This window comes from Nansenia antarctica (assembly GCF_963989245.1).
Source record: "Nansenia antarctica genome assembly, chromosome: 7".
NCBI classification, from domain to species: domain Eukaryota; kingdom Metazoa; phylum Chordata; class Actinopteri; order Argentiniformes; family Microstomatidae; genus Nansenia; species Nansenia antarctica.
Genome location: NC_137677.1, coordinates 65,571,104 through 65,584,267, shown reverse-complemented (window position 1 = coordinate 65,584,267; position 13,164 = coordinate 65,571,104). Strand labels below are relative to the sequence as shown.

The 13,164-nt window shown below is 44.2% G+C and overlaps 1 protein-coding gene across 1 annotated transcript; it reads left to right on the top strand.

Moving 5' to 3' along the window:
* Positions 1–1,634: 1,634 nt before the first annotated feature.
* hacd2 (3-hydroxyacyl-CoA dehydratase 2) lies at positions 1,635–11,755 on the top strand. The gene is made up of 7 exons (XM_080536295.1): positions 1,635–1,794; positions 3,349–3,466; positions 4,302–4,320; positions 5,809–5,897; positions 7,012–7,133; positions 9,394–9,572; positions 10,949–11,755. Exons 1-7 carry the CDS (start codon positions 1,658–1,660, stop codon positions 11,029–11,031), a joined length of 747 nt encoding a protein of 248 aa, XP_080392421.1. The 5' UTR covers positions 1,635–1,657; the 3' UTR covers positions 11,032–11,755.
* Positions 11,756–13,164: the final 1,409 nt, after the last annotated feature.

Below are 13,164 nucleotides of genomic sequence, written 5' to 3'. Positions count from 1 at the left end.
CCGCGGGAGCGAGCAGGTCGGGGGACCGTTGAGGCATGGCCAAGACGAACCGGTCCGCCTCCCTGGCCAGGGCGCGGGGCTCCATGATGGCGGTGTTGGCCAGCGCCATCCTAACTTGAGCTGGCAATGTGCGCATGAACAGCTCTGTGAAGAGGATCATGGGGTCTTCTGTACCGAGCAGGTTTAGCATCCTCTCCATGCGCGCAGAAGGCCTCTCGTCACCCAAGTCCGACATGGCAAATAGGCGCCGCACCCTCTCCGCAGTGGACAGTTCAAATGTCTCTAGAAGCAGGGCCTTGAGGCGCTCATATTTGTTCGTCGTCGGGGGAGCAGACAAAAAACCTACCACTCGAGCTGCGGTGGAGCTGCCCAACATTGCCACAGCATGGTTGTACCGGTCGTCGTCGTCATCGATGTCACTTTTGTTGAAATGTGCCTCTACAATAGCAAACCATGCAGCAGGCGTTGAGTCCCAGAACTCTGGTAGCTTGAGAGTGGGAGTGTGCGCACCACGCGTTACCCTGACAGGGGATGGTGATGGCTGCCGCTGGTTTGAACGTCTTCCTCGCCCGGACATTTTGCAGGATTGTAATGTTCGCTCGCTGGTTTTTGTACACAATTACGTTAACAAAAATCCACGTCGGGGGTCACCAGTGTAGTGCCGGAGGAAAAAGGAAAGACGTAGGCAACGTAATGATAACTGTTTAATCAAAATAACAACTTGTACTCTCAGTACAGGACCAGAAAATAGATCACCAAAACTCTTGTCTCTAAACAGGAAGGTGCAACGTTAATAATCTTCCCCTCTGCCCCTAGTGCCAGAACTGGTTCCCTCCCACTACACAACCAACAGTAAGAGGAGAACATGAACCCATAATGTAGTCACTACAATACATTCATTTCTGTATCTAGATATTTATTGTTATTTATATATATATATATATATAAAATTATTTTTATTGAAGGGTAGACAAGACAGACATGAGTAATCATCAACAATTCTTCCCTTCAGGTTTTTTTCTTTTTTTAAACAAATGATACCCTTTCCCTCCCGCCTCCCGTTCCCTCCCACCCCTACCTTGAAAAGCCTAACAAATACAGGTTCTGTGCACATTCAATTTTGATTCCAGAATGAAAAATACAGCAATAAATCACAGCGGCAAAATGTATGCATACATATATATACACCATTGTAAAGGATAAGAACATAGAAAATAAAATAAATAAATAAATAATAATAATAAAAAGAGGTACAATGCAATACAGTACAGTATATTATAATACGATAAAAAAAAAACGGGGAAAAGACTTGGCCATATTAATATTAAGGAAAACCTAGCACTAAATTCTTCTCTCAATCAGGGGGGAGTGTTTGAAGGTCGGTAAAGTAATTTATCAAGCATTGCCATTTCTTATAAAAAATTGTCTACGGAGCTCCTGAGAGTATTTTTTTTTTCTTCTAGTTTGAGGAAAATTGTTAATTTTGACAGACTTGGTCCTCCATACTGTCCGTGGTTACAGTAGAGGGCGCGCTCTGCAGAAACGGGTCCCGTAAACGTCCCGTAACGTCACGCGCCTGCTGCCATTTCCTGATTCGGTGAACCGATTTGCAAAAACATTCTCAGTATCGAGGGCAGCAGCCGAGTGGGATCCAGTCATGTCTGCACCTGCCACGGGGATGGGGACCTCCAAGACGCCTCAGGTCGATGTGTCGTTGAGCCAGAAGAAAAAGAGGGGGCCCGGCGCCCTGGCCACGGCGTACCTGGTTATATATAACGTGGTTATGACAGCTGGGTATGGATATGATGCATATGCGCACAGTTGTAATATTACTTCCTGTACTATGCATGCTACTTTAGTAGTGTTGGAGCAAAGCGTGGAGATAAGCTGCCTGCTGCAGAATGAATGAATTCGAACGGCACGCGCCTGTATGCTGCGATACAATCATACGCAAACTGTATATTGCACATTCGGGTGCATTTTGCACATTCTGCTTGCATGCATACTACTCAGGGAGTATCGCTGGACACAATGACATCTATTCAGTGTGGAAGGAACTTTAATTCTCTGGACGTGAACGTGGTCTGATAGCTGCCTGGAGTCGCTTGGCATCCGACAGTTCATCGACTGGATGTTGATGATGACTATTTGATACTTTGTAACCGGCCGATGATATGTTGTTGTTTTTATTTCATTTGTTATTGTTTCCCCCCTTTTAAAGGAAACAGTACGAGCAACAATGTTGTCGTTGAGTGTAGCCAGGAATTGCATGCATGGTGGTATATGCATGGTATCTCTCGCATGCATCGAAACAATTGACCGTCTCATCGTGGACAGAAATAGCTTATTATATATATTTATATATAGCTTAGGAATGTAGGGTAGGCTACTTCATTTCCAACTGGAAATTGTTCTGGTGCACATTTGTATGACAACTAACAGTAGTCTGTCTCACTAAACCAGAGATTCTGGGTTCTGTGTGATTAGGACAATTCTGTAGCACCACTAACTAATCAGTTGCAGAGAGCAATCCCAATCCTTTAAAATGTTAAATACAGTAACATTGCAATGTACACACAGTGTATTTCCTCTTAATTATTATCGATCATTGTTTCTCCTGTTTTCATTATAATGTTCATTTCGCATTCAGACTGGGATAGCCTCGTTAGAAGCATTCAAACCTGGGATAGCCTCGTTAAGCATTAAGAAAACCAACTCAACCTCATCCTACATACTGGATCAATGTGTTGGTCAGCACTTCCTTGGCGACTGTAGAATGACAGTTTGTCCATGAGGGAAACATGCCAATGGTCTGAAATGAGACCATATTTACCCTTAGCTTGCAACACATCGTTATTGGGCAAGGAATTCAGAAGTGTTTGCCAGATATGCATATTGCACAAGTGTGGAGTGGTGTGCTGTGCTCATCCTTCTGAACCTGTTAGGTCACATTACAGAAATGTGGCGTTTTTCTCTCTCCTGTCTGGTGACACTTTGCTCTGTCATTCCTACAAGCTAGCCTACTTGTTTACACCACTGGAGCCCCACCCTTCAAATCCCTATTCATGTACATTTTGATTACATTGCTTTATTCCAGTACAGGGTTTCTATCAGTTCATACAAACAAGTTCTCTGACACCACGGTCATGACAACTCAAGTCTATAGATGCAGTTTCTACCTGTTTTTAATATCCGTAGCCTACCTCCAACATCCAAATAAGTTTGATACCGTTCGTTCTCACTTCTCAGCAACAAACATATTTGCCAGGCAGCCAATCAGTATTTGGTTTAGCGTTTAGCTGCTTTGCTTTACAAACTTGATAACAGAAACATTTATCTTCGTCCCAGGTGGCTGGTGATCGCTGTGGGTCTGGTCCGCGCCTACCTGGCCAGAGGCAGCTACCACGGCCTCTACTACTCCATAGAGAAGCCCTTGAAGTTCTTCCAGACCGGTGCTCTCCTGGAGGTGTGTGTGTGTGTGGGGGGGGGGGGGTGGCTCTCGGGCCTGTAGGTCAGAGTCAGACCAGGGCTTTTATTTTGAGAACGACTTGACAGCGATGATCAGACAACCCCATTCTCTTTATCTCTCCCTGGTGGTGGTTATGGCACGTGTCCCAGACATACCCTTACTATCCCAGTGGCAGGAATGTTTGACCATTTAAGTCTTGTTTGATTCTAAAAAAAGACATAAATAGATACATCTTTTAAGTTTTACCCGGCAACAAACTATGGTATGTGTTGTCTTGCTTTTTTTGATGATTCTTCAATAGAAACTCCATAAGAGTTGCCATAAGCTCTCTCCCTAGCTTCCACCAACTGTGTTATCTGGTTACAGTATCGAAGGACGTTGTTACTCGGCGTCTCTCAGAGATAAGGGAGTAGATGAAGTGTCACCAGAGCTAGTTTACACCAACCAACCCCATTCATGAAAACAACAACTTCAAACACGGGCTGTTCCTGTCATTAAGTATTGACCAGACCGACTGCACAGTGCAGCTTCTATCCAGATCAAACGTCTCTTGAACTTTATTGACATATTTTATATTTTATTTAAGTCATTTAGCAGATGCTTTTAACCAAAGCGACTTACAATGAGTACATTTATCTAAGTCATTTTGTTATTCCAATGTAATGACAATCAAATTCAACTAAGATATATTTGGATTAGCTACTTTTATATTTTTATATCCTTATGTGCAGAGAATATAGGCTGATTATGCAGGATGTATGTCTGGTTGTTGGTCGGTGTGTCTCTCACAGTTAGCCAATACGCTAAGATGTTTTCTTTGATTCCCTTTCAGATTGTGCACTGTGCTGTGGGTAAGTTACCCCGTCCTCTCCTCTTGGTAACAGCCTAATATGTTTGCAAGCCTGTTATTGTGCTTAAACCAGGATTTGTCAGGACAGAGAATCGAGAAGATGACAGTTGGTGGTTAGCCTAATCTTGCCTGATGGTGCTAATGTGCTAACAAGACAGCAGCAGTGATTGGTCGCGGTGCTCCGGAGTTCACAGTCCACTCCTCATTATCTGGGATTTGAAGCTAAACCTGACCTTTCACAGAGCAAATAAGCCCAATGCAGCTGTCTGCACTCAGCTCTGTGCTGCCCACTGCTGGCCAAGTCCAGACACTGCAGCAGTGTCTTCATGTACAATTTAGCCCCAATTTAGTTCCTGGACACTTTCCCCCCTCTAATACTGGGAATGTCTGAGGACCAAGGCTTCAAACTTGGCCTTTGTTTACAATAAAAGGAGAGGGAGAATCTAACGGTCGCTTAATCATCTTAAACTACCAACCAACCAATCATCTCACACAACACCTCCCCCAGAGCTCACGCACCATGTGTTTCTGATGTGGACCCAGGACTCGCAGTCGTACGATTCTCTCTCACTCCTGTTAAGGACAGGTTTAAATAGTTATTGTTATTCCAGGATTATTCCAGGATTATTCCAGGCTCCGGTTAAGATTCAAGATTCCAGATAGCTTTATTGTCTGTCACACAGTAACAGAAATTCTCCTTCGACAGGCAGAAGTGCAGCTCAAGAATACAGTTCCACATTAAAAACACACATAGGTCACATACATGAATACATACAATAAAAACAGACAGACATAGCAGTGTTTATAAAATGTAGTGCCTATTTAAAAAGTCCAGTCATTTAAAAATGTATAATAAAACAGTGTTATGGTTTAAAAAGAAAAACAATGCGGTTTAGTTTAGGTTCAGTGTGATACAGTAGAAAACAGTTGCCTATGTGTACAGTATGTAACTTGTGCATTTTTGCTATCTTACCTTTGTTATCTACCTCTCTTGTAAGTTGAATGCTTGTCTATCTGCCATGTCAATAGTAAAAACTAGTGTTGTTCCGATACCATTTTTTGATCCCGATACCGATACCTGACCGTGCAGTACTTGCCGATACCGAGTACCGATCCGATACCACGGCGTTTGAAAAAACAAAACAAAAAAACATGTTTTTTGAGCCGCATACTCACCTCGATGTAAAATTATTGCTAACACTTAGTCTGGCACTGCTCAAAACCTTTGTAAAACTCGTAAAGTTTTTGTAAAACTTAAGTAAAATAAAAAAAAAATATATATACGTTTTTGTAAAGTACTCGCCGATACCGATACCAGCATTTTTGTGCGTATCGGTGGCCATGCCGATACTAGTATCGGTATCGGAACAACACTAGTAAAAACACAGCCCCTCCTAAATCCCATGTCATTTATACAGTTAACACTGTGTGTTAATGAGCTGTGTTGGGAGGTGAACAGTCTCTTATTCAATCATCTCCTGTTTTCCAGGTATCGTTCCGTCCTCTGTGGTTCTGACAGGGTTCCAGGTGCTGTCTCGTGTGTTCCTCACCTGGGCCGTCACACACAGCGTGCGAGAGGTGTGTAGCGTTCTCCTCCGCGGATGTGGTTAGCACATCGTGAGCTTAGAATTCTAAGGTTCTATCTCCGTTTAGAATGATAAGGTTCTATCTCCGTTTAGAATGATAAGGTTCTATCTCCGTTTAGGGCAGTTCAGAGATATTGAGCGTCAAAGTTTTTACATTCCATTATGTTTTGTGAGATGGAACCTTTGTATTTTATTAATTACTAACTCAAAAATGTCAACATTTAAAAAATAACACCACACAGGCATTAATAAACACCTAATGGATCAGATTGTGTAAAAAACTCAATTTTTACCAAAAATGGAGATAGAACCTTATAATTCTAACGTCACAACATCCTGTTTCATTCTGCTGTCCATTTGCTCATTATGGAGCTATCTCTATCTCTGTCTCTATCTCTGTCTCTATCTCTATCTCTGTCTCTGTCTCTGTCCACTCTGTTGAATGTCACGATGAGTCCATTTGGAAAACACGCGTATGACTAATGCCCTGATGACAGACCAAAGAGGAGTGTTCATGTTTAATATGTGGTAATGGTTTCAGGGGAGCAATGCTCCTTGATGTTGTTGGTCTTCGTCCCAAAGACAGACAGCCTAGCTGAGGTACTGAGGTTTGTGAGTGTACAAAACGTGAACATGCTTGAAACCTACATGGTAAATAACACTGACCTGTTTGTGAGGTCTGACATTTTGTGTGTGTGTGTGTGTGTGTGTGTGTGTGTGTGTGTGTGTGTGTGTGCGTGTGCGTGTGTGCTCATTTGTGTGTGTGTGTGTGTGTGTGTGTGTGTGTGTGTGCCCGCGTGCGCACATGCATGCACCTGTGTTTACTTATGGAGACTATGAGCTATGCTTCTTTCCCTCATCTTGACTCCTCTCTCTCTCTCCTCTCTCTCTCTCCTTCTCTCTCTTTCTCCTCGCCTGTCTTCTGTCTTCTGATATGAATGAGTGTCCTGCCATGCAGCGTAGCGTCGTGGCTGCAACAAAACTGCACGGTTTCTGCTATAACCCCCCCCCCATCTACAAACTCAGTAGACTAGCTACCGCATGGCATGCCCGTGTCCCCTCTCCCCCGGTCTCACCCCCTGTCTGTCCCTCCGGTGTCCCCCCAGGTCCAGAGTGAAGACAGCGTCCTGCTCTTTGTGTCGGCCTGGACCATCACAGAGATCATCCGCTATTCCTTCTACACCTTCAGCCTGCTCAACCACCTGCCGTACCTCATTAAATGGGCCAGGTAAGTAAGGCGCTCCCCTCTCCTGATCCTCACAGGTCGCCAGCTGGATCGTATGATCGTCTGGGTCCAAAGGGTCATTTAAGCAATAAATAAAAAATACTGTTCATCATCGTCAGTGTTGTCACAAGTAGGGGGAGTTGTTAGGCACGACACACGCAGCGATGTCAAACCCTTCCAAGTGACAGTGTCGACAATAAATCACAGTCTGGAAGGCGTTATTGCTTTTATACGACGGTTACGCAACGAATCCCCAAATTGTGGTGGTTTCGGCCCTGCAATGAGAGATATAGTTGCCAAAAGGACAAATGTTGTCAAGGGAACGTGATACACAAGTCTACGACGGTGTAGGGATGTCATAATAGGTGATTTAACCGTGACGTTATTGTTATTAAATCACAACGCTATTTTCATCAACCCGTTAATAAATTGCCAACCAATTGGAACAATTTGTATTACAATCCCCAAATGACATGGTAGTTAACTAGGAACCACATTGTAACAGAGTTGTAACAAGATTATGACCTCGGAAATACATTTATTCTGTGATTCACTGTAAAAGAAAAAAAAGAATAAGAATAAGAAAGTACCAGTTGTTACTAAGAAGTGAGACATTTATCAAATCATTTCTATTAATAATAGTGACTACCCAGAGGTAATTACCTAGAGGTAATTGGACCCGTAAATAGAGTAACCAAATGTAATAAAATATACAAAAAAGGCTGTTTTTGCCAACCAGCCTCTGCCTGTACCCTCATGGTATCATGATGGGAGTATGTATCATAAAGAAACATGGGAGTCTATGACACTCTGTGACGTTAGAATTCTAAGGTTCTATCTCTTTTGTCAAAATTGAGTTGTTTACATACCGGTAATCTGATCCATTAGGTGTTTATTAATGCCTTTGTGGTGTTATTTTTTAAATGTTGACATTTTTGAGTTAGTAATTAATAAAATACAAAGGTTCCATCTCACAAAACATAATGGAATGTAAAAACTTTGACGTTCAATATCTCTGAACTGCCCTAAACGGAGATAGAACCATATCATTCTAAACGGAGATAGAACCTTATCATTCTAAACGGAGATAGAACCTTATCATTCTAAACGGAGATAGAACCTTATCATTCTAAACGGAGATAGAACCTTCTATCTTAAAATTCTAAGCTCCTGACTCCTCCTCTCCAATGTGTTTTTCCCGCAACCATGGCAACGGTCTTTAAGAGCCTCAGTACCTAAAGGGGGCGGAGCTGCTTAGTTGCCAGGTGTCAGATTATTAATATTCTGTCTTTGTCTTTGTCAGCCGTGGCTAAACATGCTTCTCTCTGCTCACCTTCACTTAGGATTTATTTTTTTATCACTTGAGTTTTTATTGGGTTTCAGCAGAGACATGGACAGAACATCATATCTACATCTTATGATAAAATGAAGAGAAAAGAAACGTAGCATAACCCATGAACAGAGGGGTAAGAAAGTGAAAAAGTAAGAAGTCCAGAGGTGGTCATATATTCTGAATGAGTATTAAGTTAGGAGGTGTCACGTTTTATATAAATGTTCAATTTTTCACAGTATTTTTCAAATATATTGATTTTGAGTCTCAAAAGGTATGTAATCTTTTCCATAATTCACTTAGTATTTCTAAGACGGATATATGAGGTTTAGTAGCATAGGTGTGAAACTCAATAATGGTGCTAAGATAGATTACTATCGTTGTAATTGAAGGGTGCCAAGATTAGCATTGTTTATTTAGAGCATATCAGGTAGTTACGGCAGAGTTTCGACAGAGGACAATATTGCACCACTACCAAGGGCCAACTTTCATGGACGCAACCTTTGATAGACGTACAGTATACGTCAACAACATGAAGCCACAGTTCCTCTTTTTGATGGCTGGGTTGATGAAAGTCCTGCTCATCTCTGCTATTTCATCACTATCGACCATCACTTGGTTTAGAAGACATTTGCTGAACATTTGTGACTTGTCCCTAACCCATAATGTACACCGTCCTGATGGTGACGGTGATCGACTCGACTCTTTTTTAACTTTTTCATTTAATTTGTATTGTTCCGTCCTGATATGTGCACTGTTGAGGAAGCTTGCAAAGGAAGCGTTTCATTGTACAATTGACATCCTGTATCCTGTGAATGGGATCAATAAACTTTGACTTAACTTGGTCTGTTAAGAACTTGTTCCTTCCACCCCACCCCCATGCCTCCCCCCACCTCCACACCCCCCCCACCCCACACCCCCCCCTGTCTCCAGGTACACGTTCTTCTTTGCCCTGTACCCCATGGGCGTCACCGGGGAGCTGCTGACCATCTACGCAGCGCTGCCCTACGTGCAGAAGACGGGCCTCTACTCCGTCACTCTGCCCAACAAGTACAACTTCTCCTTCGACTACCACACCTTCCTCATCCTCGCCATGATCTCCTACATCCCCCGTAAGTCCCTCACCTTCCTCATCCTCGCCATGATCTCCTACATCCCCCGTAAGTCCCTCACCTTCCTCATCCTCGCCATGATCTCCTACATCCCCCGTAAGTCCCTCACCTTCCTCATCCTCGCCATGATCTCCTACATCCCCCGTAAGTCTCTCACCTTCCTCATCCTCGCCATGGTCTCCTACATCCCCGTAAGTCTCTCACCTTCCTCATCCTCGCCATGATCTCCTACATCCCCCGTAAGTCTCTCACCTTCCTCATCCTCGCCATGATCTCCTACATCCCCCGTAAGTCCCTCACCTTCCTCATCCTCGCCATGGTCTCCTACATCCCCCGTAAGTCTCTCACCTTCCTCATCCTCGCCATGATCTCCTACATCCCCCGTAAGTCCCTCACCTTCCTCATCCTCGCCATGATCTCCTACATCCCCCGTAAGTCCCTCACCTTCCTCATCCTCGCCATGATCTCCTACATCCCCCGTAAGTCTCTCACCTTCCTCATCCTCGCCATGATCTCCTACATCCCCCGTAAGTCCCTCACCTTCCTCATCCTCACCATGATCTCCTACATCCCCCGTAAGTCCCCCACCTTCCTCATCCTCGCCATGGTCTCCTACATCCCCCGTAAGTCCACCTTCCTCATCCTCGCCATTATCTCCTACATCCCCCGTAAGTCCCTCACCTTCCTCATCCTCGCCATGGTCTCCTACATCCCCCGTAAGTCTCTCACCTTCCTCATCCTCGCCATGATCACCTACATCCCCCGTAAGTCCCCCACCTTCCTCATCCTCGCCATGATCTCCTACATCCCCCGTAAGTCCCCCACCTTCCTCATCCTCGCCATGATCACCTACATCCCCCGTAAGTCCCCCACCTTCCTCATCCTCGCCATGATCACCTACATCCCCCGTAAGTCCCTCACCTTCCTCATCCTCGCCATGGTCTCCTACATCCCCCGTAAGTCTCTCACCTTCCTCATCCTCGCCATGATCACCTACATCCCCCGTAAGTCCCCCACCTTCCTCATCCTCGCCATGATCACCTACATCCCCCGTAAGTCCCTCACCTTCCTCATCCTCGCCATGGTCTCCTACATCCCCCGTAAGTCTCTCACCTTCCTCATCCTCGCCATGATCTCCTACATCCCCCGTAAGGCCCTCAGACGACGCCTCAGCGTCTCTCCTCGCGTACACCACAATAACACCACAGTTATGCTGTTGTGTCTGGCTGCCATTTTAGATTTGATAATGGGAAGCTACTGTGTGAATGGAGGATTTTGTGGTGAACATCTAATAATCGGAATAGCTTTCTCTTGTGGTTGTTGTTGTTGAAAATGTTGTTGATGTTGTTGATGTTGTTGTTGCGGTCCCTCCCCAGTGTTCCCTCAGCTCTACTTCCACATGATGCGACAGAGGAAGAAAGTCTTGGGCCACCAGGAGGACTACAGTAAAGTGGAGTAAACCAAGCGGACTGATCACAGGGGTGTGGAAACAAAGAGAAGATAACCTTTCCAAAAAAGAAAACACACAAAAAAACATGAAACCTGCCTGGCCAATTAAACATGTCTGCTTGTTGAAACACCGAAGCCCAACAGTTTTTTTCAGATCAAGAAAATAACTTGGAGGATGGGATGGTGATCTAACAATGTTTTTTTTTGTTAATCAATCGGTTGGCTCGGCTGTTTGCCTGAGTTATTTAGATGCGATCTTGTACGACTAAGAACTGCTTTTTTGTTTTCTTTTTAAGCAAATGCAGTTACAGTTACCAATGCTATATTTAAAAAAAAAAGCTTATTCCAAGAAATTGTTCTGTGAATCTGAGACAGTTGCACTGCCCCTTGTTTGAGAGACACGCAGAAGCTCTGCTGGGTGTGAGGTTTGGTCATGATATTTGAATTGAATGCTCTGATACAATCACTGGCCTCTTCTCTCACGGCACTGTAGGAGACAAACGACAACAATAGAAGCCCCTCCCCCCTGTCCCGTCCCCCTGTCCCTCCCTCCTGTCCCGTCCATTGTGCTCTCTCTAATGAATAGTTGTTGTCCTCTTGTCAACTGAACTGAGGGACGAAGCTTGTTAAGTTATTCGAATAATTTATTTCCGCGACTTAGTATTTTTTCTCTCCTGCAGAAATACTACTGATTGACACATTCCCTGTTTGGTGTAATAAAGCTTTTTTCATTCTGTGCTTGCAAAGTTTTTCTTTCCAATTGTGTTTAAATACTCAATTGTGTTAAATACTACTTACTGCAGTAGTTGAGTGTTTGAGTTAGTCGCCACAAGACAGTTTCCTACGTAAAGTGTTAATTAAATGTATTTAGTTGATTTAAGTTGGGGTTTCTACCATTGACGGTATGTGTGGACTATTTGGAACATTGTGGAACGTTTCTTAGCTCGATATGTCGACTGTGGGTCGGTTCAGTTGGTTTGTAGCTGTTTGTTTGATGTTGGGGGCTAGATGAAGGAGTAGCACCTTGCTCTTGTGTGTTCTTCTTTTCTGAGGAAAAACATTTATTGAATGAAGCTCAGGGCGGGCGATCGGGCCAGTTCCTCAAATTGTCTTGGTGTGTGACTTTGGTGCAAGACTCTGGAAATGTGTTGAGGAGGATTTAGTCATATTATTATTTATTCACAGTTTGTGTTTAACTGGTAGTGGCGGAGGATGCCAGAGTTGTGTGCTCACAGGAAGCCTGTGTATGTAGACACTGGAGCCAATTGGATTAGAGTGCTTGTAGTCATGCATTTCCAATGAGTAAAATCTAATGATGAACAACGAGAGAGAATTGGGAGTCAGGAGTGTGTGTGTGTGTGTGTGTGTGGTGGGGGGGGGGGGGTTCATAGTTTCTCTTCCTCCTGGCCCAGGAGAAGGTTAACAACCCAGAGAGACTGTTGACTTAGCAACCATGCAGAACCATCCATGTCATCAGTTTGGATATGAAGAGTCTGTAACTGTAACTGCTACCAGCACGAACACACGTGGGCAAAGAGGTTTGGCTTCAGTTAGGCTTCACTGAATAAAGTTGTCTGGTGGAGACCGATGTGGAAGCCAAGCTAAGAGTTAGCGGGAGCTCTGCTTTTAGCCCTGCTGAGCGTCTGGTGTTGTGGTTGTTTGGTGATCCTATTTTTACTTCCATGTTCGTGAGGCAGCATGTCAGCCTCGCATTAGCTACGCCTCTGTGGCAGAGAGAGAGAGAGGCTGGCGGAGGTACGGATCAGAGGTCGGAGGCTCGCTGTAACGCATGGAACGGAGTGAGGAATGGTAACAAACATGGTGTGTGTGTGTGTGTGTTGACCTCCAGAGCTATAAGTAGCCTGTCTGTCTGTGGTGGAGCTGGTCTGGAATGTTGACCTCGGCCTGGGACGGGGATCTCGCTAACACAGTTTATCACATCAATCAACAGATTGCCTGAGATTGTTTGTTACCCTAATGCTGTTGGAGTTATAGTGTGTTCTGTTGTTCTCACAGAATAAGGACCTTAGTATGACCCCCCCCTGTAATACTTTCCCCGCTATTTTAAAAAGCTTTAAACAATCTTCCCCTTAGAATATGTCTACAGTATTTCATGAGTTTGCCCTTTACTAAGATAGAAGTA

Excerpts from the sequence above, each read along its gene's own strand:
- hacd2 (XM_080536295.1), top strand. The coding sequence starts at position 1,658 with ATGTCTGCACCTGCCACGGGGATGGGGACCTCCAAGACGCCTCAGGTC. Across the intron at positions 1,795-3,348 it reads AACGTGGTTATGACAGCTGG|GTGGCTGGTGATCGCTGTGG; the intron begins GTATGGATATGA and ends TCTTCGTCCCAG. Across the intron at positions 9,573-10,948 it reads CATGATCTCCTACATCCCCC|TGTTCCCTCAGCTCTACTTC; the intron begins GTAAGTCCCTCA and ends GTCCCTCCCCAG.